The 22,426-nt window shown below is 33.3% G+C and overlaps 1 protein-coding gene and 2 pseudogenes across 1 annotated transcript; 2 read left to right on the forward strand and 1 right to left on the reverse strand.

Moving 5' to 3' along the window:
• Positions 1-512: 512 nt before the first annotated feature.
• LOC124838767 (protein PSK SIMULATOR 1-like) lies at positions 513-2,350 on the forward strand (annotated as a pseudogene).
• A 6,211-nt stretch (positions 2,351-8,561) lies between these two features.
• On the forward strand, positions 8,562-10,112 carry LOC148195181 (uncharacterized; annotated as a pseudogene).
• A 6,712-nt stretch (positions 10,113-16,824) lies between these two features.
• LOC124843550 (zinc finger protein 10-like) lies at positions 16,825-18,318 on the reverse strand. Its single transcript, XM_088094946.1, has one exon. The coding sequence runs from the start codon at positions 17,833-17,835 to the stop codon at positions 16,942-16,944; it is 894 nt and encodes a 297-aa protein (XP_087951072.1). The 5' UTR covers positions 17,836-18,318; the 3' UTR covers positions 16,825-16,941.
• Positions 18,319-22,426: the final 4,108 nt, after the last annotated feature.

A 22,426-nucleotide genomic window follows, 5' to 3' on the forward strand; every position in this document is an offset into this window, starting at 1 on the left:
ACTATTGTCGTTTCTTTCGCTTCATCAGTGGGAACTCATTTGCTAATAAAAATCAACTTCAATTTCACCTATAGGTAAACTTTTTTCTAATTTTTTTCATTACATAATCAATATTTTTTTTATATTATAACAACATTTCCTCATTCAACTTTCAATTCAAGTATTTCTACAACCAACTAGGTCTCTTATGTTACGTAACGATAGATTCATAAATCACTCAACGCGTATACACTTCACTATCTGCAATGTGTACATAAATAATCTTATGATTTAGCCACATTAATTAAAAAAAAAATTATAACCCCTTTTCCATTTCCACCTCCCTTAACCCCACGAATTAAACACAGGAGAAAAAAATAAATGAATTATATGTCTGCCGTACGACCGAAGAATTGACTTGGGAACAAATTAAAAACTGTAATATAATATTATATATGGCATCTGGCTGTAGAAACCGTAATCAAAGCATCAGTCACATCCAAAAACATCTTTAATTAGCTAGTTTTATTAATTAATGAACTAATTAATTATGTATTGCATCCTAAGTTCCCATTGTCGAAACGCGTCCTCCTATGGAATATTCAAAACATCAGATCCTTCGAACGTGCTTCCGCCACACCCTATATATAAATTTTGTTCCAAAGTTCTCGACTTGGAAAAAAATCCAAAGACGCACCGAATTAGTCAATAGTCATACACGTAAACACCAACACAGAAAACCTAAGCAAGTAAAGTGGTGGTGCTCATGGTCATTGCCACCATGACATGGCGTAACAAGGCGGTGCCGGAGGAAAAAGCCCTCGGAATCAACGCCTTCGACGCCGGAAAAACCATGTGCCGCCTCATCTCCCTCTACCATTCCCTCTCTGACCAAGAAATCGCCAAGCTCCACCACAAGGTGATCAAATCCAAAGGCATAACCTACTTGAATTCCCAGCATGAATGCTTCCTCCTCAACCTCGCCTCCGCGGAACGCCTGGAGGAACTCGACACGGCGGCCGACGCCGTCTCGCGGCTGGGCCGGAAATGCTCCGACAGCAGCCTTGGACGCTTCGACCTTGTTTACGCCGACCTAAAGCTCGGTCTTATCGATCTCCGGAAGTTAGGTTACGGTTGCCGCAACAGTCTTAAGATGATCTCCAAAATGGAGAAACTTGTCTCTTCGACCAGGAGTCTTTATACAGCCATGGAATCCATGGCGAAACTGGAGATTTCAGAGAAGAAAGCAAAGGTTGAAGACTAATGATTATAACAACTTTACGAAAAAAAACTTGGAATACTTGGACGAGGAGATAGAATGTTGTAGAAAACAAGTGCAGCATTACAAGGAAGTTTCGTTGTGGAACACACTGGACAAAACCGTTGGAATGATGGCTAAGGTAGTTTGCATTGTATACGCTAGAATTTGTTCTGTTTTTGGAGGGTACATTGCCAATTGCAGCTGCTATAATATAAATGGTTATGGAGACAGTGAAATCGGTAGTTGCTGCTGCCTTTTGGAACATCGTGAGTTGTACAAGAAGAACTATTGTCTATACGAGGAATCACTTCCCAAGGGAGTCACAAGGTCGGGTCCAATCCCAAAGGGTAGTAGCAACAAAACCGGTACGATTCGTTTCTTGAACCGTGGATTTGATAGCCCAGGGAATAACGGAGTTAACAATAGGGTTTTGAGGCTGGCGCCGCCGTCCACGGTGGGCGGGGCGGGGCTTGCGGCGAGGTACGCTGAGGTGGTTTTGCTTGCGGAGCAGTGCCTCCACGCGCCAGTAACGATGGGGGCGAGCGCGCGGGAGGCGTTTTACGGGATGTTGCCGGAGAGGCTGAGGCGGAAGGTGGCAGCGAAACTGAAGGGGCGGTGGCGGAAGGGGGAGGAGGGGGAAGCTCTGGCGGAGGGGTGGCGGTACGCGGTGGAGAAGCTGCTGGAGTGGCTGTCGCCGGTGGCGCACGACACGGTGCGGTGGCAGGAGGAGAGGAGCGTGGAGACGGCGAGGTTTGAGGCGGGGACGACGGCGCTGCTGCTGCAGACGCTGCATTACTCGGATTTGGAGAAGGCGGAAGCCGCCATTGTGGAGGTGTTGGTGGGTTTGAGTTGCATATGTAGGTGTGAGAGAACATGAAATAATAACACAAGAGAAACTATTACCACAAACCCTAAAACTTTTACATGATTCAATATCACTTAATATCCAACTAGTCTTGAATTAAGAAGAATGGTTTTATATTATGGTTATAATATTAGTAGGAAATTGAGATATGGTCAAGGAAGAAGTTTGAAATTTTATAGTAAGGGGATGAACATATGTATTGGGTATGCTTTTTTGTAGTACATTTGATTAATTTGATTCTTTAATTTTTCTCTCTTATGTATAATTGCTAGTTAGTGTTGATAAATATGTACTTCTACTGAGTTAGAAGATATTTTAGCATAACTCCAATTGGAGCAGAGTTGGTTGGTTCTCAGGTGCAATAATGATTGAGCAAATTTAGCAAAGTGGGTTTGGCAAAATAATCATAATTAATGATAAAGTTGTGATCTATAATGGTGAAGGTGTTGGATTGGATGATGGTGAAGTTGTAGACAGGGAATTTGAGAGGAATGGAGTGGTTTGTTGGATAGTGTCAGAACAGAGATGAATGGGTGATGGAACTTGAAACCAAATTACGCAGGGGAAACCAGTTGCCATACCTGGGCCCATTCAAGTTTTTAATGATTTTGTACCCTTAAAAGATTTAAGAAAATTTTCAATAGGATTATCTATACAAGTAAATTTTTTATTATTTTATTAAGTGTTTTTTAGGTGTGGAAGAGAATGAAGTGTTTATCTAGAAGTTTTTAATTTAAAATAGAAATGGTCTTTTGATGTATTAAATATATATAAAGTTAAAAATATTAACGTATCATCAATCAAGAATTAAATGTGTTTAAATATTTAAATTTTAATATATATATATATATATATATATATATATATATTATATATATATATATTACGTTGAGTTGAACTATGGGTCAAATAACTACTTAACCAAATTATTAGAACGTTCACAGATCGAGTTAAGGTGATAAGTCAAATGTTATTAAGCCTAGGTTTAAGGGATGATTGTCTTAGTATTTGGCCAACAACTTTAAGTAATACTAAACTTTAAGATATTCACGTGATATTTTAACAATATATAAAGAGGTTTATATTTTTTTATCACTTTTATGTTTTAAAGATATATGATTTCTAACTTAAATGCTTCTAAATAGAAAGACTAAGTTACCCAGGATTTTAGGCATAAAGTATTGTTAAATTTGAATTAGATAGCTACCTCTTTGTTTATTCTTGAGTTTAAAGCCCTAGCTCTTGACCAGAATAAATTGGTAGAATTCAGTAAAATTAGATCCTATAGCTCCACTCATCATTCAAGCAACAACAATACGAGGAGTACTCAAAACACCACACAACTAGGCAAAGAGGGAAATGTAACATCCAATCCTGGACATTCACTAGTAAAAAAAAAAAAAAAGGAGATATTACTGCGTTCATTACGCTTCAATTCACCAGAAACCGAAGCATAATACGATGCGATGGTACTTTTAAAATTTTTGCGATAGTATAGGCCTCAGTTGTTTTAGAATCGAAGCAATATAGGGTATATGGCCTCAGTTTTCTACAGAACCGACGCCATAAACTCCTGCAAAATGTTGATAATCCAGTAACTGTCTGATGAAAATCTTTATGCAGGGTTTTTGGCCTCAGTTCCTTGCAGAACTGAGGTCATAACCCCTTGATAAAACGTTGGCTGTTGAAATGGCGAGATATTTTGTAGAGATATTAATTCTATGTAAGGGATTTGACCTCGGTTTCCTTCAGAACTGATACCATAGGTCCCTGCTAAACTCTGACATTCCGACATCTACAGTTTGATCATAAAGCTAGTAGTCAGATGGTTAGAAATTTGGCCTCGGTAGACTTTAGAACTGATGCCATAGGCCCCTGCCAAACTCTCACATTCCCACATATGAAATCTTACAATAAAGTTGGCAGTTAGGGGGTCAGCGATTTGGCCTCGGTTCTAAAAGGCTTGGCCTCGATTTTATTATAACAGAAGTAATATAGTTATTATGCTTCGGTTTGAATTTTTTTTTACGACTTTAGGCCTCGGTTCTCCATACAACTGAGGTCATAACCCCCTTAATGCCTCAATTTTATTAGGAACCTAGGTAATAACCTTTCGTAGGTTAAAAAAAATAAAACGCGAGATGAACAATTTCGTCTTCTTCGCGAGAATGAAACTGTTTCTACATTCTCTCTGTGCCTGCACCACCCATTAGCCCTTTTCTTGCATTTTTCATCGTTCAAAGTTGGTTTATCTTGTTGTCGTGGCCATCGTCAATGCTTAGGAATTATTATCACCGATCAAAATCGTTCCAAACCTCTTTTTGGTTTGGTTTTTGCGATTCTCCTCCTTAGAGGTAAATTTTCGATGTTTTTTTTTTTTTGTGTTTTGATGTTTGGTTTTGTTTCTAAAATTAATATTTTGTTTGTATATTTGTCTAGGTTATAATTTTGCTGAGTTGAAGTTTCTACCGTTTTGATCGCGAGTTGTCCATTTTTATTGGCTTTTCACATTATCATGTTCTTATATTAATGTTTAGGTTTAATAATTTTTGAGCTCCCTAATTTTGTTGAGAAGTCTCAAATAGGTTCTCAGTTATTGTTTTTGCTTAATTGGATCCCTATTTTCGAAAAATTAAAGCAACTAGGTCTTTGTCGTTAGTTACTTACTGGTGTCACGTGTCAATTCGTGGTTGTTTTGAATTTTTAAAAAATAAAATAAAAATGCCATGTTTGAAATTGATATTGTGTCACGTGCCAATGACAATGTGACATGACACTGATAATGTCACTGACAATGCCACGTGACATGACACTGATAGTGACATAACATGGTGGTGTGAATTTCCAAATGATTTAGCTCATTGAACAAATTATTAATGTGAAATTTCACTTTTTTTTAAATAAAAAATTGGAGAAAGTTTTCGTAAAAACGGTAATTAAAGGTAGTTTCTTCTTTCATGATTTTCCATGGAAACATTCAATACAAAAATTCACACGAGCATGTTATGTCACTCTTTTTTTAAAACCTTATAGGTATATTTAAATAACATAATTAACATTTATATGATTAAGTAAATATAAATATAATTAAACTTAATCTTGTTAAAAATATTTAATAAAATTATCAATTTTAATAAAAATATTTGTTAAGATTTATATACAATTTAAATTTTGTTTGAATTTCAGGAGGGACAAAATTGTTTAATTTTTAAAATTAAGACTAATTTCAGACAACATAAAAATACAGGGATCAAATTGAGGTACAATAAAAATCCACGGACCAAATTGAGACTAATGCAATGACACGTAGCCTGATAATGATGCGTGGCACTCTCAGTGCCATGTCACACTATCATTGCCACGTGGCACAATATTAATTTGACACGTGACATTTTTTTAATTTTATTTAAAAAAAATTAAAAATAAGTAAAAAATAAAAATAAAAATAATTCAAAAATAATTAAAAATTTCAAAAAACCACAAACTGACACGTGTCACCCCCTTTATAGGTGTTAGTATGGAACTAACGGCGAGGTCTAAATTGATTCAATTTTTCACAATAAGTGACCTAATCGAGAGCATTTATAATACAAGGACCTATTTGAAACGATCCTACAGAAATAGGGATGTCTGAAATGATTAAACCTAAATTTTAACAATTATTTTTATTAAAATATTGATATTTTTATTAAATATTTCTGACAAGATTATGTTTGTTTATATTTTTATTTAATTAATTATATAAATGTTAATTATGTTCTTCAAATATATCTATAAGAGTTAAAAAAAACAATAAAATTATTTGTTCAATGAGCTAAATCATTTTCATGGAAGATCATGAAAGAAGAAACTACCTTTAATTACCGTTTTCACAAAAACTTTCTTTAATTTTTTTATTTAAAAAAAGTGAAAATTCACATCAATAATTTGTTCAATAAGCTAAATCATTTGGAAAAATTCACACCAGCATGTTATGTCACTCTTTTTTCAAAACTTATAAGTATATTTAAAGAACATAATTAACATTTATATAATTAGTTAAATAAAAATATAAACAAACTTTTGTTAAAAATATTTAATAAGAATATCAATTTTAATAAAAATATTTGTTAAGATTTATATACAAATTAAATTTTGTTTGAATTTGGAGAGAGACAAAATTGTTTAAATAAAAATAAAGGGACTAAATAAAGGGACAGAATTAAAAGTAGGATTAAATTGAGATAAAATAAAAATAGAGGGACCAAATTGAGACAAAATAAAAATACAAGAACCAAATTGAGACTAATGCAATAATATGTGGCCTTACAATGACATGTTGGACGATATCAATTTGACACGTGATATTTTTTTAATTTTTTTTAAAAAGTTAAAAATAATTAAAAAATAATTAAAAAATTCAAAAAAACCACGAACTGACACGTGACATCTCTTTTAACAATGTTAGTACGGAACTAATGACAAGGACCTAATTGCTTTAATTTTTCGAAAATATGGACAGAATTGAGAAAAAAAATAATTGAGATCCTATTTGAGACTTCTCAGCAAAATTAGGGACCTCGAAAATGATTAAACCTAATGTTTAAAGTTTACTTTTTAATACGATCATATAATTTTGTATGATTGTATGATTGAATATGTGATTTGATAATCATATAATATGTGTATAAATTTTTATGATTGAATAACTTTGTATGATTGTATAATTTTGTTTTATTGTATGCTTTTAAAGTTTAATTTTTTTATTTTGCAATGTTATTTTAATTTTTTTTATGTTGAATATGTGATTTTTCAATGCTTATTAATTGTATAATTGTATGATTGAATTGAATTAACCTTAATTTGTCGTTAAATGATCAATACAAATATTTTTGTATTTTAATTTTGTAGAATATTTAAGAATATTTATGTATGGATCAAAATTGGATTAACTTACCATAATTAGTGCTGAGTACGAGAGAGGGGTAGATGAATTTATACAATTTGCACAACATAAAGAGGGTAGAAGTGATGATGAATTGAAGTTTAGATGTTCGTGTGTCAACTGTTTGAATGGGAGAAAGTTGAACGCAACCTAAATTAAGAAAAATCTTATCTGTGATGGTTTCCTACGATGTCATACAACATGGATATGATACACCGAAGAAATACACTTTCCAACTGTCTCCCAGACTGAAAATGTTATTGATTCCTCCATGAAATATCGACCGGAAGAAGACCAATTACATGACATGATCCGCGATGTTGGCGCATAAAATTTTTCCAAAGCTCATGTGTATGACACGATGTCGACTGATGCGAAAACACCTTTGTATATAGGGTTTTCAGAAGTGTTAAGACTCATGAATTTGAAGGTGACCAATGGATGGACTGATAAGAGTTTCACAGAATTGTTTACGTTGTTGAATGAAATGTTGCCAAAACACTACCCACTTGTAATTATGATGCAAAGAAAATTATTTGTCTGATGGGTGTGGAGTATAAAAGGATATATACTTGTTCCAATAATTGTATTTTATATAGGAAAGAGTTTGAATTTTTGAAAAAGTGTCAAAAATGTGGGTTATCATGATACAAGTTAAAAACAACAAGGAAGATAATGGTCAGATAGAAAAAAAATGGATCTGATACGAAAGTAGTTTGACACCTTCCAATTGTGGCCAGACTTGAGCATTTGTTTGCGAATCCAAAAGATACTAAAAACCTTATATGGCATGCAGATGAGAGAAAAATTGATGGGGTCTTCGTCATCTAGCTGATTCAAAGCAATGGAAAAATATTGATCAACAATTTCCCCAATTTGGTCAAGAATGTAGAAATCTTAAGCTTGGTTTAACCCATGATGGAATGAACCTATTTGGTAATTTTAGTACCAATCACAATTGTTGGTCAGTTATATTTATAATTTACAACTTATCTCCTGCATTATGCATTATGAGGAAGTACATGATGTTGTGTATGATGATATTTGGTCCAAAGTAATTTGGCAATGACACAATGTTTACCTAAGCGCACTAGTTGAAGACTAAAGTTGTTGTGGGTTGATGGAGTTGAAATATTTGATGTCTTCGCTTCTAAAACTTTTGTGATGCATGCAATGTTATTTTTCACCATTAATGACTTCCCAACTTATGATAATTTGTTAGGATACAATGTCAAGGGTCATAAAGCATGTCCTATATGTGAAGAAAACACTGAAGCTCATCAATTAAAACACGGAAGGAAGATGATGTATCTACGTTATCAGTGATTTTTAAAATGTAATCATCCATATTGAAGGTTAAAAAAAGCATTGAATGGATATCAAGAGAGAGATGAAGCACCAAATCCACTTACTGGCCTTCAAATTCTTGACAAAGTTAATAAAATATATCATGTATTTGGAAAAACTTCCAAGAAGTCGTCTGTAACGACCCCTTGGAAGGAGAAATCAATATTCTTTGATCTTCCCATGTAGAGAAGAATATGTGTGATAGCTTGATTGGTACACTACTCAACATTCAAGGAAAGATAAAAGATGAAGTGAATGCTTGCTTGGATTTGGTTGACATGAAAATCCGAGAAGAGTTGGCACCCAGTGAGATTGGTAAACATATTTATTTTCCCCCTACTTGTTACACAATGTACAGACAAGAGAAGATAAGTTTTTTCCTTTGTTTAAAGAGTATCATGGTACCACAAGGATACTCTTCAAATATGAAGAGTTTAGTGTCGATGCAAGACTTAAAGCTTGTTGGCATGAAGTCTCACGATTGTCACGTTTTAATGCAACAATTGTTATCGGTGGCTATTCGTGGAATTTTCACCAAAAATGTTAGGCAGACCATAACCCGATTGTGTTCATTTTTCTCGTTAATTTGTAGTAAAGTCATCGATCCTACAAAGTTAGATAAACTTCAAGGCGAGATTGTTATCATCTTGTGTCAGCTACAAATGTTTTTCCCTCCATCTTTTTTTGACATCATGGTCCATTTACTTGTTCATTTGGTTAGAGAAATAAAGTTGTGTAGACCAATATACATAAGATGGATGTATCCTATGGAGCGTTATATGAAGATTTTGAAAGGGTACGTTAAAAATCCATATCGTCCCGAAGGTTCAAATATTGAAAGGTATATTGCTGAAGAAAGTATCGAGTTTTATTCAGATTACATGACTTCAACAAATCCAATAGGAGTTCCTCGCACAACATGGTTGAATAAATGTTCTATAAGTAAAAGCATCCGAAGTGTGAATCTGGTGACGAAAGATCGCGATGAATTTTTGCAAGCACATTTTTATATATTGATCAAGACAAATGAGGTGATCCCTTTTTTGCAAGCACAAAAAGCCATTATGAAGGATAAATATACAAGACAATCATAGAAATGATAGTTGATGGAGCATAACAAAACATTCATGTCTTGGTTCAAATCTGAAGTTGACAAAGAGCAACATTCTTCTTAGACTTTGTTGTGGCTTGCAAATGGTTTAAAGTTTGATGTCATATGTTGTACAGGTTATGAAATCAATAATTTCACATTCTATACGAAGACTTTGGGTGATTAAAGCACAATACAAAATAGTGGTGTCAGTTTGGAAGCTAAGTCGCTCCAATTTTCCACATCAAACGATAAGAATCTTGTACTTGGATAAATGAGATATTATGGTATAATAGAAGAGATATGGGAGGTTGATTACACTATGTTTTCTGTTCCATTGTTCAAATGTAAGTGGTTTGACAATAAAAGTGGTGTGGAAATAGATGAATGAGGTATGACACTAGTTGATTTTTGAAAGGTGGCTTATCGAGACGAACTATTTGGCATGGTACATCAAGCATCTTAGGTTTTTTATGCCAACGATCCTGTGTCTAATCATTGGTATGTCGTTCTTCAAGGAAAAAAACAAATTCAAGGTAACGAAGACAATCTGATTAATATTCATATTGCTGACAACCATTCATTTAAAACAACGACAAATTTGGATGACCACCCTCTAGTTGACGATGTACATGCAATTCGATAGGATCATAATGTTGAAATATACATATGACCAATCCATATCTTTATGTATGAATTTCATATTTGTGTATAAGTTTTTTATTAATATTACATAAGTCTTTTATTAATATTTCATATGACCCCTATTACTTGTTTTGTTAAATTATATGATATTATATAAGTCTTTAATTAATATTTCATGTTTTTATTTATTTTGACAAATATATGACTGACCACCGACGTTCATTAGGGGTTGAAGCTCCCTCATCCAGACTTACAAGAGGAGCCACTAGGTTGAGACAACTGATGGTCAGAAGAAATAATGGTGAAAAGGCACCTGTGGATGTTAATGTGATCACTAGTGTGGCATCTGGCCCAAATGTAGATGTCTTCAGATCATACTTTGGAGTATTGGCGTGTGATAGAATTCCTATTCTTACTCCATCTTTTGACCATGTGTCCGACGTTGATGAGAACATTATATGGAATGATTTATTGATAAGTTAATAAATGTCATTTGATTTACACTTTCTTTATATTGATAATTTTGTATTCATACAACTTTATTCTCTTTATTATAGATGACATTTGACATTCCAAATGTCGCAACACTTAGAGATAAGTGCTTATCATCTATTTCTGAAAAATTTTAGGGTTTTAAGACTAAATTGACCTCGAGATATATATTTGGAGCAAAAAAAAGAGTCTCTATGTGCAAAATATAAGACCATTGATGAAGACACTTAGCGTCTCTTTGTAGAGAGTCGGACATTAGAGGCATGATATGTTAGTATAGTTGTTATTATTCAATTTCTCAGAAACAAATTTATATCATATGAATTAATTCATTATGTGACAAGAAACAAGAACAAAAGAACAAGGAATAAGTGCTAAAAATAAAAATCCCACTTATTATCTTGTAGTGGGTATAGGAAGCTTCAAGAGAAACTCCTCAAGCAAAAGACAGAAGGTAGAGCCCACTTCCTAAGGGTGGTAGTCCTCAGCCTCCTTCACCTCCTTCTCGACATAAGTGAAACTTAGCCCGCCTAAGATCATCAGGCTCCTACACTTTTGATACTGCGCGAGAAATATCTGAAAAAATTTTAAGATATGAGTATTCCTATAATATTAATAGTTTCATTATACATATTACATTGAACTTTTTAAAGAATAATGATGTTTTGTTATGTTACAAGACTCCTTGGTTGAGCAGAGCTCCCAAGGTCAATTCACTCAAGAGGGTCGTTAGGATATTGTTACCATTGCAATTGGATGACCTGAGCACCCTAGACGAGTGCGTGCTACCGGTACTAGAGTAGGCATTAGAGATTATTTTGGGAGTTCGTCACGTCAGACTTCATATGCATACAACCAAGAGTATGAACAAAGGCTGAAGCAAGAGATCTCAAAAAAGCTTAGGGCGAAATTGTATGATGACCTCACTACAGAAGTGACTGAAAGAGTTATGCACCAATTTTAGTAGCAATTTGAGAGTTATGGGATGTGCCTACAACCATCTCCTATACAGGAACATGTTGTGTCTCCCACAGGTAAAATTAATAAACATTTTTGTTGAATAATTTATTATTTCTATAATGTAATATTTACTCTGACAAGGAGAAGCATGAAAGGAACTTATTCAACACTAGACGTCCCAGGGGACGACATGGATGACGGTAGTCCATGTCTGCTATACGTTTTACATGGTACCGGGACAATGCTGGTAGCTCGTGGAACAGTGTTTCAGGGAACGACTATTGTTCATGGTATGGAGTTATCAGAGGATGAGGTCAAGGTCTCAATAGATGTCATTATCATAGTAGATGCCTCAGTTCATCTATCCACAAATGAGATTTTCACTCTGGCATAGGCATTCCCGTCTTTTATCGCTTGACCTAAACACTTGATTGGTTTTGTTTTTGACCTCCCGGTATGCATTCCTACTTTACACTTCCTAATTTTAAAGTTTACATGTTATTGATGTTGAAACTTATCCTATTTTTCCATGTAACAACAAACGCATGGACAAGAAAAGATTCGTTTATCTGAGGACAATCCTCTTGGTGTATTACTACAACTTTGTGACATCATTGTAAATGAGCCTATGATGGTTGAATATGATCCTAATGTATTTGGGAGAGGATCTGAGGTTCCAATATACCTGCATAGTCAAGATGTCAAGGAGCTTGCGTCGGAAAGAGAAGAGTTAAATATTACTTTAATTCAGCTATGGATGATGTAAGTCTATGAACAATTATTTATATAAAATTGATTTTTATATCAAGTATACTTATATCAAATATAATTTTTGATTTCAGGTATATGTTTGGTGTAAGTAACAACTTGGAATCAATGATGTCTATGGGTTCATTGATCCCAAGTCACTCACGAAGCAAATGAATTTGTTGATATCCAAACATACCTCACCAACAGCTTTGCAAGGGGGGGAATAGATATATTTTATCCCTTATATATCTGAGTAAGTGAAGTTTGTTAACTTCAAAGTTCCATCACCAACAAATAAAGACATTCAAACATACCTCACCAGCAGCTTTGCAAGGGGAAAAGAGATATATTTCATCCTTATATATCTGGGTAAGTGAAGTTTGTTAACTTCAAAGTTCCATCTGTGATTTTAATATATAACAACTCCTTGTTTTCCTTCTTCCCGTTTTTAAATCTTCTTTTGCCCTTGGACTTCATGAACTTGTTACATTTATTAATGCATAGACTCATATTTTCTTGATCTTCTTTAGAGTCTTCTTATTCATTACGATGTTTGCTTTTATCAATCTCAAATTTGAACAGTATAGTCCTTTTGTTTCCTTTCTCTTCATCTTCGTTCAATCTCCCGAGATCCAGTTCATGTTCTCTCAACTTACCAAATAATGCAGTCATTAGCATAGTGTTGAGATTTAATCAAATAACATTAAAATGAGATGATAATTAAAAAATAACTTAGGGTGAAAACACAAGACTTAGAGCCTAAATCCCAAACATACACAATCTAGAACTAGAATCCCCAAACATAGGCGCATTCTGCTTTCTCTCTCACTGGTGGAAACACTTTATTCCGACGAACCCACCTTTTGAAGGTTAGTTTTCGTTTTCGTTTTCATTTTGAAGAACTTATTTATTGAACTTGTTTGTTGTTGTTATTTGGTTGAACTTGTTTGTTGTTGTTGTTGTTTGATTGAACTTTTTTTGTTGTTTGTTATTGTTGTTTGTTGTTGATACTATATTACATGTTCATAGTTCATGCTTTATAAAATACCAAAAACTGAAATTTGTTGTTTTTCTGCTTTTAGGTCTCGTAGAATTGTAAAAAATGATTACAATTAATTAAAAAAAATAAAAAAATTGGTTAACGTTGAATATTAACAAAATTCGATGTTAATTTGATTAACGTCAAACCTTTTAAATTCGACGTCAATTTAACGTCTCCCGATATGACGTTGACCTCGAATTCGATTTGAAAGGCCAAAAAACAACGACGTTATACGTTATTTTTGTACTAGTGACCCCACGATTGGAACCAAAATGTTTTGGTTTGTGTGGTCGATGTTAACAAACTTCCAATCTCAATTCATCTAACTTTTCGCATAGGTTACCACTCGTACTTCACTCAATTCATTTTGTACTGGGAGGTTACTTATAGAAGGTACTTTGATGCTAAAGTTAACAAAGATTTGACAACTTAGCAATAAATATGTATTAAGTATAATCAACCTATCACAATACCTTAACCTACATTTATAGATTTTGGAATGAGCTACAAATTAGTGTTTTAGCTTAAGTTAATCATCCTTAACTAGTAATGATCATGCTTTAGCTTAAGTAATCATTCTTAATCTTAATTCTCAAACTTCTCGGTTAATGTTACTCGATCCACTGAGTCACTAGGTGTTCCTGTTTCATGGGACTCTCTAGTCATAAGTTGATCGAACAATCATACACTACAATATCACTTACTTTTTATTCACATTTTTAATAATATTAATGAAAAATAGTAAAACTATAAATAAATAACTACTAATAAAATTAATTTTTTTCAAAATTAATATTCTCTTACTTTTTCACTGTATAAAAAACTATAATTAAGACATAATAATTGTGAAACGGACATGAATAATTAACTTCCTCATTGTATCAGGAAAAAAAAACAAAGTCCCTCTTATTCCTCACATTCACAATACAAAGTATATTTAAATTGGCCACAATGACAGAGAAAGAGGGGAGAGAAGAGATATTGTAATTTATATGGAATTTAAGTAAGCTCGTGATCATAGGAACTTGCCCCCATGCAAATATACTCCCTAGACCTTAGTTGTCATACCAATTATAAAAAACAAAAATCCTAGACAATACCAACCCCCAATGCACTGGAATTTCTCTCTCAAAATAAACTTCTGATTCTTTTAAACAGTGATTTACCATTTCTTTTCTCCTGAATTCGTTTTCTTCATCATTCTCTATTAGAGAACTAAAAAAATATTGTGATGAATAAAGATATAATAAATTTATAATATATAAATGATATAAACATTGTCTTAAAAAAACTTGTTTTCATATGTATATATTTCTTACTATGTGTATTGAAATTCTCACTCGAAATCCCTTTGAAAAACTCATACGTTTATAATTGTTCTTGGTCACAACAGTTGTGAACATTTTTCAATGGTAACTATAGCTAGAAACTGATCATGTTCATAACATGGTATCTACTGCTAATCCAACAAATTTATAAGAATTCTCAGCCACTGAGTTGTCTGGTAATTCATTCATTCACTCACTCTATAGTCCTATTCTATGTGTAACCCTTGAAGTGAATAGAGAAACGACAGTTTCTTCCCATGTGCACTTCTGCCACTGCACCCCAAAACTTCACTGATTACTCTCTGTTTATATCAGACCTACCCATCTCACAACCCCAAAACAAGACAAAAACCCACCAACTGCCTTTAAGAACCCCCCCTCTTACACAAAAATAGGACATCCTTACACATATATATTATTCTTGTATATGCCTCTCACATATCTTTCTTTCCCAACCACATGCAAATTGAGAAAACCAAACCCTTAATTCAATAATGGGAAAAAAGCCACACCCCCTCCTTCCAGATCATTAAATCCATCTTCATTCTTTAGCTTACAAGGGAATTTAAATGTTGGGTGTGGCCTACGGTTTTCACTATGTATTTGTGTTCATGTGAAAGCTACGTTTTAAGTCAAAAGGGTGTTCCATCAAATTTCCATTTAAGGTAATTATCACAAAGAAGTTCCCAGAATGCTTTCCTTGTGTCCTGCAGCAATTTGTCACAAACTTCACTACCTAGGGTTAGAGTTTCTAGGGGAACTGAAATTAACTCCTCATTCTCTACAATTCATGAGACTTTACACTCTTGGTATACTTAGTAGATAAGGGAGCCTCTCAAGAATACTTGCTAAAGTTCAATTTCTTACCGTATGTATGAAAAAAGAGAGACATTTTGTAAGAGCTTTAGAATCATTTTTGGTCAATATATATACTAAGAAATTTCTGTATGATAACATCAATTTCTTTGAGTTAATATTATTAGAAGATACTGTATTCACTTTTGGTAAAATCTGTATCTGGAAAGAATATTATAATTTAAGAATCCTGACTGAATGATATATACATTCAAAAGCGTATAGGTACGTGTATACCAAATATTCTCACACATACACGGAAGAAGAAACCAAAACCTTGCGTAGTTAGCGCCTGTGAGTCTGTGAGAGTAGATAATATTCTCTGTGTGATTATTAAAATGCAAAAGCATACTGTGAGAGGGAGTATTTTATGGGGGAGTAGGTGGCAAATTTGGAGGGATTTAGAAGAAAAGCAGGATAGAAAAAGGTGAGAGAGAGAAGGGAAGCAAATGGATTTGTGTGTAACAGATCTGAGGTGATGAGAATAATACAAAGGAAAAGGGAATCAATGTTGGGATGTATCTGACTTTATGCGGCTGTGAAAAGCTCAATCAGTGTGTTTTCAAAGGTTAATTTAGTTGTTTGTCTGATGGAATGTCAGTGAGGTAACGAATAGGGAAAAAGGGTTCACATTATTCCATGCACTTCTTATGCGCTTTCAGTTCCTTCACCCCTTAAACCCCACACAAATAATGCCCTAATCTCACTACTACACTACTTTAACAGTTTTTACACACAGTACATTCTCTCTCTCTCTATCAGTGATTCCATGCCTAACCTATCAGAGATATGGGAATTTGAAATTCATGTATTCAAGTAAGTTGTCCACATGCAGAATACTGAACTACACCAGAAGCATTGGTTTTGTTCCATTATTATTAAAGGACCTGTTTGTATTGGTTTTCTTCATTGACAAAAGAACTCTTTTGTGGAGAAACTGGTTATGGCTCAAGTAAGAATTCCTCCAGCCATAAAGATAATTTGAATTGTGTTTGTTGGATGAAACTATAGAATTAGCATATTTTTTGCTGTTAGAAGTATGCAGACAGCTAAATGTTTGTCTTTATATGAAAACTTTCAGAAGATGATAGTTAAAATGAATGGAACCATATCAAAATTACAAAGTCATTTAATCTGCATTTATTAAAAACAATCCACCGTTTGGCCTCTATCTACAAAAAGGAAGATTACAAGCCTGTCAATATAATTGCAGCATTGTTATCTTGATTGACACATTGCAGATGTGTATATTTAGAGGCACTCAGGAGATCCAATGCATGATGAAAAGCTTCCTTAATATTGTGAAGTATTAAAAGAAGTGAAATCAAACTAGGATGAACATAGAAAGAGAATAGATATATATATTCATTAACAGTGGGGTGGTTTTCTGTTTATGCTACTTGCTATACCTTGGACCTGTAACCAAGCCTTAACTCCAGATCTAGCTCTTCCACTGAGCTAGGGCTAAATTCAAACATCTTTGTCTGCATATGATGTCTGTCAACTGAGCTTGACTTTGGTGAAAATGGTGATGAGGAAGCATCTGTTTTCTTCTTCTTGTAACTGATATGATCTGCCTCTTTAGTACTCTCAAACTGCAAAGATGGGTGAGTGCTACACACAACTGAATTCAAGATCATATCCCCATCAATATCATCCGTATCGCCCTTGGAGGATTTCTTCGTATCAGCTTGAGGATGGAACTTACATGAATATAATCTATGATCTTCAGCTAAACATGGCCAGGATTCGGAAGAGTTACTGATAGGAGAAATCTTGTGGAGAACACTGGAATCATAAAACGGAATCATGGTTTCATCTCTGGAGTTACCACTATTAACTGATGGAGCCAATAAAGCCTTCGAATGTGAGGGTGAAGAAGGTGAAGCAACAAAATCATGATAAGAATTAGGTTTAGTTTTTTTACAAGGTAATCCACAAACAGGAGACGGGTATAGGTAATCATCCAAAGGACTTTGAACTGGCATATGGAGTTGAGTTTGAAGGTCATGACATAGAATTTCATTGTGGGGGCTTGAGGGTTGTTGCTTTAGTCTTGCTCTATCCCTTCTATGAACATTCATATGGCCACCTAGAGCCTGTGCTGACCTAAACTCTCTTCTGCAAAAGCTACAAGAGTATGATCTTGGAGGCCACACACAGCCACCAAGAGAATTAGCAGCATCTTCTGCAAAAGCCTGTTCTTCCCATGAGTCACCACAGGAAGGGTTGGTTGGTGAACTAAGACTAGAGCTCAAAGAGTACTTTCTCTTAGTCCAACATTGACCCTGTTCCATTGGAACACAAACCACAAACTATCACCCAAAACCCTTAGGAAAAGAGCAATATGGAGAAGAGAAAGAGGTGGATATGTAAATGGATGAAGAGGGTTATGCAGGTAACCCCATATTTAAGCAAGGAATTGAGAGTCACATGAGTCTATACTATCTTTGGATCTTAGATAGGGATTGCTTGAAGGAGGTTTTTGTGTGGAAGATGAAGTGGTGGGTACTCTAACCTTTTTGCTGTGCTGTTTTGTGTTTGGTTTTCCAAAGGAGTCAAAGAAGAGACACCAGAATGAATATCAGTGCTCACAAGTTCCCTTATTTCTGTATTTTCTTTGTGAGGAGAAGCAAAGTAGCAGCAGCCATGAGTTTGAAAGTTACTGACGTGGGACCTCTAATGTGTTACATAACATGAGATGCGATGGAGTGACCACTGTAGTACTGACTTAACTCAAAAATCTGACTGCAATCTCCTCAGAGAGATCCACCACTGTGTTTTCTTTTGTTAATATTACTTGCTTTTCATTGTACAGAAGATTTAATATATATAAGGTTTACATCTTTACAATTTCTTAATAAAATAATAATAAACTTTATGATAATTGTAACCTTCCATAAAATACATAATTTTTACCATGTGATTGTAAGTAATCCCATTTTATGATTCAGACAACAATTTTTTTTATTGATATCAATTGGATCTTTTAAATCTTATATAGATGAAAACTCTATTAAAAGATAACTTAATAAAACTAGTATATACTCCATCCATCCTCATTCAAAGTAAAAAACTAAATATTTCATATTAATGGAGTTTACTCCAAATATTATGTATATTTATCCAAATATCCTATACTGTATAAACCAGTTACAAGTTTGATTTCTTGAAACATTGAATTTAATTTCGGTCTCGAGAAATTTGGGTAAGAATATGTAAGTTTTTCTTTTCTAATCTTACAAGTTTCATGCACTTGAGGTCAGGTTATTTATTCACTTTTGGATGGACTGAAGTAATCTATTTTCATATTTGTTGAGTTTACATTTTTTATATTAATTTAAATTATGTTTTGATAATATAAAACAAATAATGACTAACACCCAATAGGGGTAAACTGGTTAAAAAAAATTCATAATTTTTTTTTATATAAGTAGCTAAAACTTTGATAATTAATATTAGAAATTAATTTAGATTCTAATTTACATTCAATTTAGTAAGATTTCCATTACTAATTTAAAGTATTTCACAATGGATAAGAAAACATAACTTAATATAAATACATAAATGTATTTACTAATACTTAATGAAAAAAACATAACAAAACTTTGAAAAAATGAATAATATTTTATACACTAAGGGGGATTTATATAATATAAATATTATATACTTAAACCATTTCCTTGATAACCATTTGTAGGACTATAATGTTTTATAACTTTGTCGTCTATACTATTATCTAGACACATATAACATACGATTATCTAGACACATATAACATAGATCCTCGTAGGTGGATATAATTAGAACAGATATAAAAGAAGGATAAGATAGAGTTATTTTAGATTATACTATAACAGTTCTATACTATCATAGCAACCTCCTCAAGTTAGGTTGGGCCAAAACATGAAGAGATGTTATAGTGATGATGAAGGTGTGGAAGCAAGGTCATATATGGGAAAGTGACCAAGACCTTTGGTATTTTCGTGTTGATTGGGTGGTGTTTCATGGTGCTTTAGAGAGGTTAGGCTAACTCTGGAGGAAGGTGGCTAAAAGAGACCACATTGGATATGCTCTAGCTTTGACTTTAGATATTAATAGAATGGCTCAACAATTTGACAACATTTCATCACTAATATCAAAGTGAGAATACAAGAGTGGAGACACCTCTGTTTATAGGCTTAGGGTGTCTCCAATTTGTAGAAGAAAAATCTTAAAAACACAAGTTTGACCTAATTTGAAGACCAAGATGATAATCCTTTCCATTAAGAGGAAGACTTATGGCCACTACCTATAGAGAATCCTCTCCATTCCTAGAGTGGCATGTGATCATTACCTATGGAAAATCCTCTCCACACATGCCCACACTCACCAAAGGTGGGACGTCCCACACTTTCACCTAGGTTAAAACATTGACCACATGGGTTAACATACACTAAAGACGTTCACTTGGTCAACATTAGGTGTTGATCTGTTGGCCCAAGTTAAGCTAAAACCTACTTGGCCTAAAATACAAGGTCTAGAATGAAATCCTAGACTACTTGGCTTAAAATACAAGGCTCCAAAAAATCCTAGACTACTTGGCCCATAATACAAGACCCAAATTATTTCTACTCTATAATAAGCTTCATGATGGCCTAAGATACCCCAAGAAGAAGAGTCTAGACTCATATTTCACAAATGATTTCAATCTTTCTTGAAAGTGATTTACCATAGCTAAGGGATATGCCATCATTCCCCTGCTCTTGAAAAAGATTTACCCTCAAATTTTCAAGTTGTCTTATTGCAACACCGTCTTCCTTTTTGGAGATGTTTGGCTTTCTTCCCTCGGAGTTAAAGACACTTCTAAATAAAACAAAAGGTAGTAAAAATGTTAGTAGAATAAATATATAAAGTATGTAGCTTCCAAAGATTATACACCTTTTATCAAATTAATGATCAAGGTCTTGGATTTTATGAGCATTTTTTTTGAAGCTATTGTTTGCCTTGTGTTGAATGTATGCGCCTTTAGAATGACTTCCTTTTCCAACACAAGGTTTTATTTGGTCTTGTATTTCCATTCTTATTGAGGAAGATGGTAAAAAGACCTTTTTTGTTTCTTCAAACAAACCCTTGGCCCTTAACATAATGACTTTTTTTGTTAGGGCACTCCTTGAACTTGTGTATTTTTCTTTGACACTTAGAACATTGATTGTTGGAAGTTTATTTATTTTTCTTTTTATCTTTTCTTTTTCTATTTTCTTTATCATCTGCACTTGATCCTCTTCCATTTTAAAAAGGAAGACATACAAACTTCCTTTTATTGTAATGATGGTTATTTCATTTGTATGACCATTATGTATAGATTCTTTGTCAAATAACCAAGGCCTTCCTAATAAAATGTAATGAAAATCTATAGGTACTAAGTCACATAACACACTATCCTCATAATTACCTATGGATAGTTTAACCATCACATGGTGATTAACTACCATTTCCTCATCATCATTCACCCATTGAAGTTGGTAAGGTTGAGGAAGGGGTAAGATAGTTAATCTTAATTTCTCAACCAACCTAGTGCTACAACAATTACAACACGAACCACTATCCATAATAAGAGAACATGTATTTTCTAAAACTTTGCATCTTATGTGAAAGATGCTATCTTTTTGTGTTAGTTATTGAGAACTAGCTTGACACGTTAAAGATAAATCCAAGAATAGCAAATAAACAAGACCACGAGAAGTCAATTCAAGCATAGCATGAAAAAGTAAAGAAATTTGGCTAAGACAAAAAGAATGAACAAACAACAAAAATTGGATATTGCAGTTTTTTCTATTTTTTCTGCTAAAACGACTTTGATAATTGGTAATATTTATGATTAAAAATAATTTGGGAAAGATACTTAAGTTATTTTATATTATATTGTTAAATAATTACCTTATTTAACTATATTAATAAATATAAAAAGATAATACTTGCCAAATTTTTTTAATTTAGAAAATATCTTCTTAAATATAGTTAGATCTCCACAACAGTCAAATATATCTTGAAGATATTTAATTATTTAGAAGATAATTGAAAGAAATTGCATTATCATAAGAAGATTACAACAACAGAAAAGCCTCAAACAAAGCTCAATCCAATTTCTATATAAAGAGACTTAAGGAAAGACATTATCCTTTCTCATTTCTCTTGTGTACTCCACCCTCTCTTCTTCTATTTTCATTTTATTTCAACATTCGATGGAGTGTTAAGCCTCTAGAGACGCTATATAATTTCTTAATTGGATTCTAAGTTAGATGAATAAATTTGTTTGTTCTTGTTTAATCTTATTGTGATTTTTTTATCTATGTTTTGTGCTTCTTAATCGAGTAAAAGTAATAATTTTTACATTATAGAAAATTAGCATGGTGAAAATCTACACAACATATCAATCATATAAGTCCAAGGGCTTTTATTTTTAATTAAGAATTTAATTTGATTGAAGTTAGAAATTTTCATGTGATTGAATAAGTTTTTGTCAATAATTTAGAATTATTAAATATACAATAAGTCATTCATTGCACTAAGGTTTTTTGTTGCTCTTTTCCTAGAAAATGTTTCTTCTCTTCGTTAACTCTCTAATTTTCGTTTTTGATTTTTAGGATAGCAATATGCAGACCCCTTTCACTCTTCTCTTTTTTATCTTCTTTATTCTATCTCTATCTTTTTAATTAAAATAATATCTCTCACTTAATCTATAAAATCACCAAGATTTCCTCTCATATTTTACCTTATCTATTATTTACAATATCAACAATCACCAAATATTTCAAAGATTCATGTAATCTTTCTACTTTGTTTCAAATTTTTATTTTTGTTCTTTTCCTTTCTACATCTCCATAATTTAACTTTTACACCCTTTAG

This window comes from Vigna umbellata, chromosome 7 (genome assembly GCF_029865625.1).
Source record: "Vigna umbellata cultivar VRB3 chromosome 7, Vumbellata_1.0, whole genome shotgun sequence".
Lineage (NCBI taxonomy): Eukaryota > Viridiplantae > Streptophyta > Magnoliopsida > Fabales > Fabaceae > Vigna > Vigna umbellata.

Bases quoted from the DNA above. Each gene is read 5' to 3' on its own strand.
- LOC124843550 (XM_088094946.1), bottom strand. From the start codon at position 17,835: ATGGAACAGGGTCAATGTTGGACTAAGAGAAAGTACTCTTTGAGCTCT.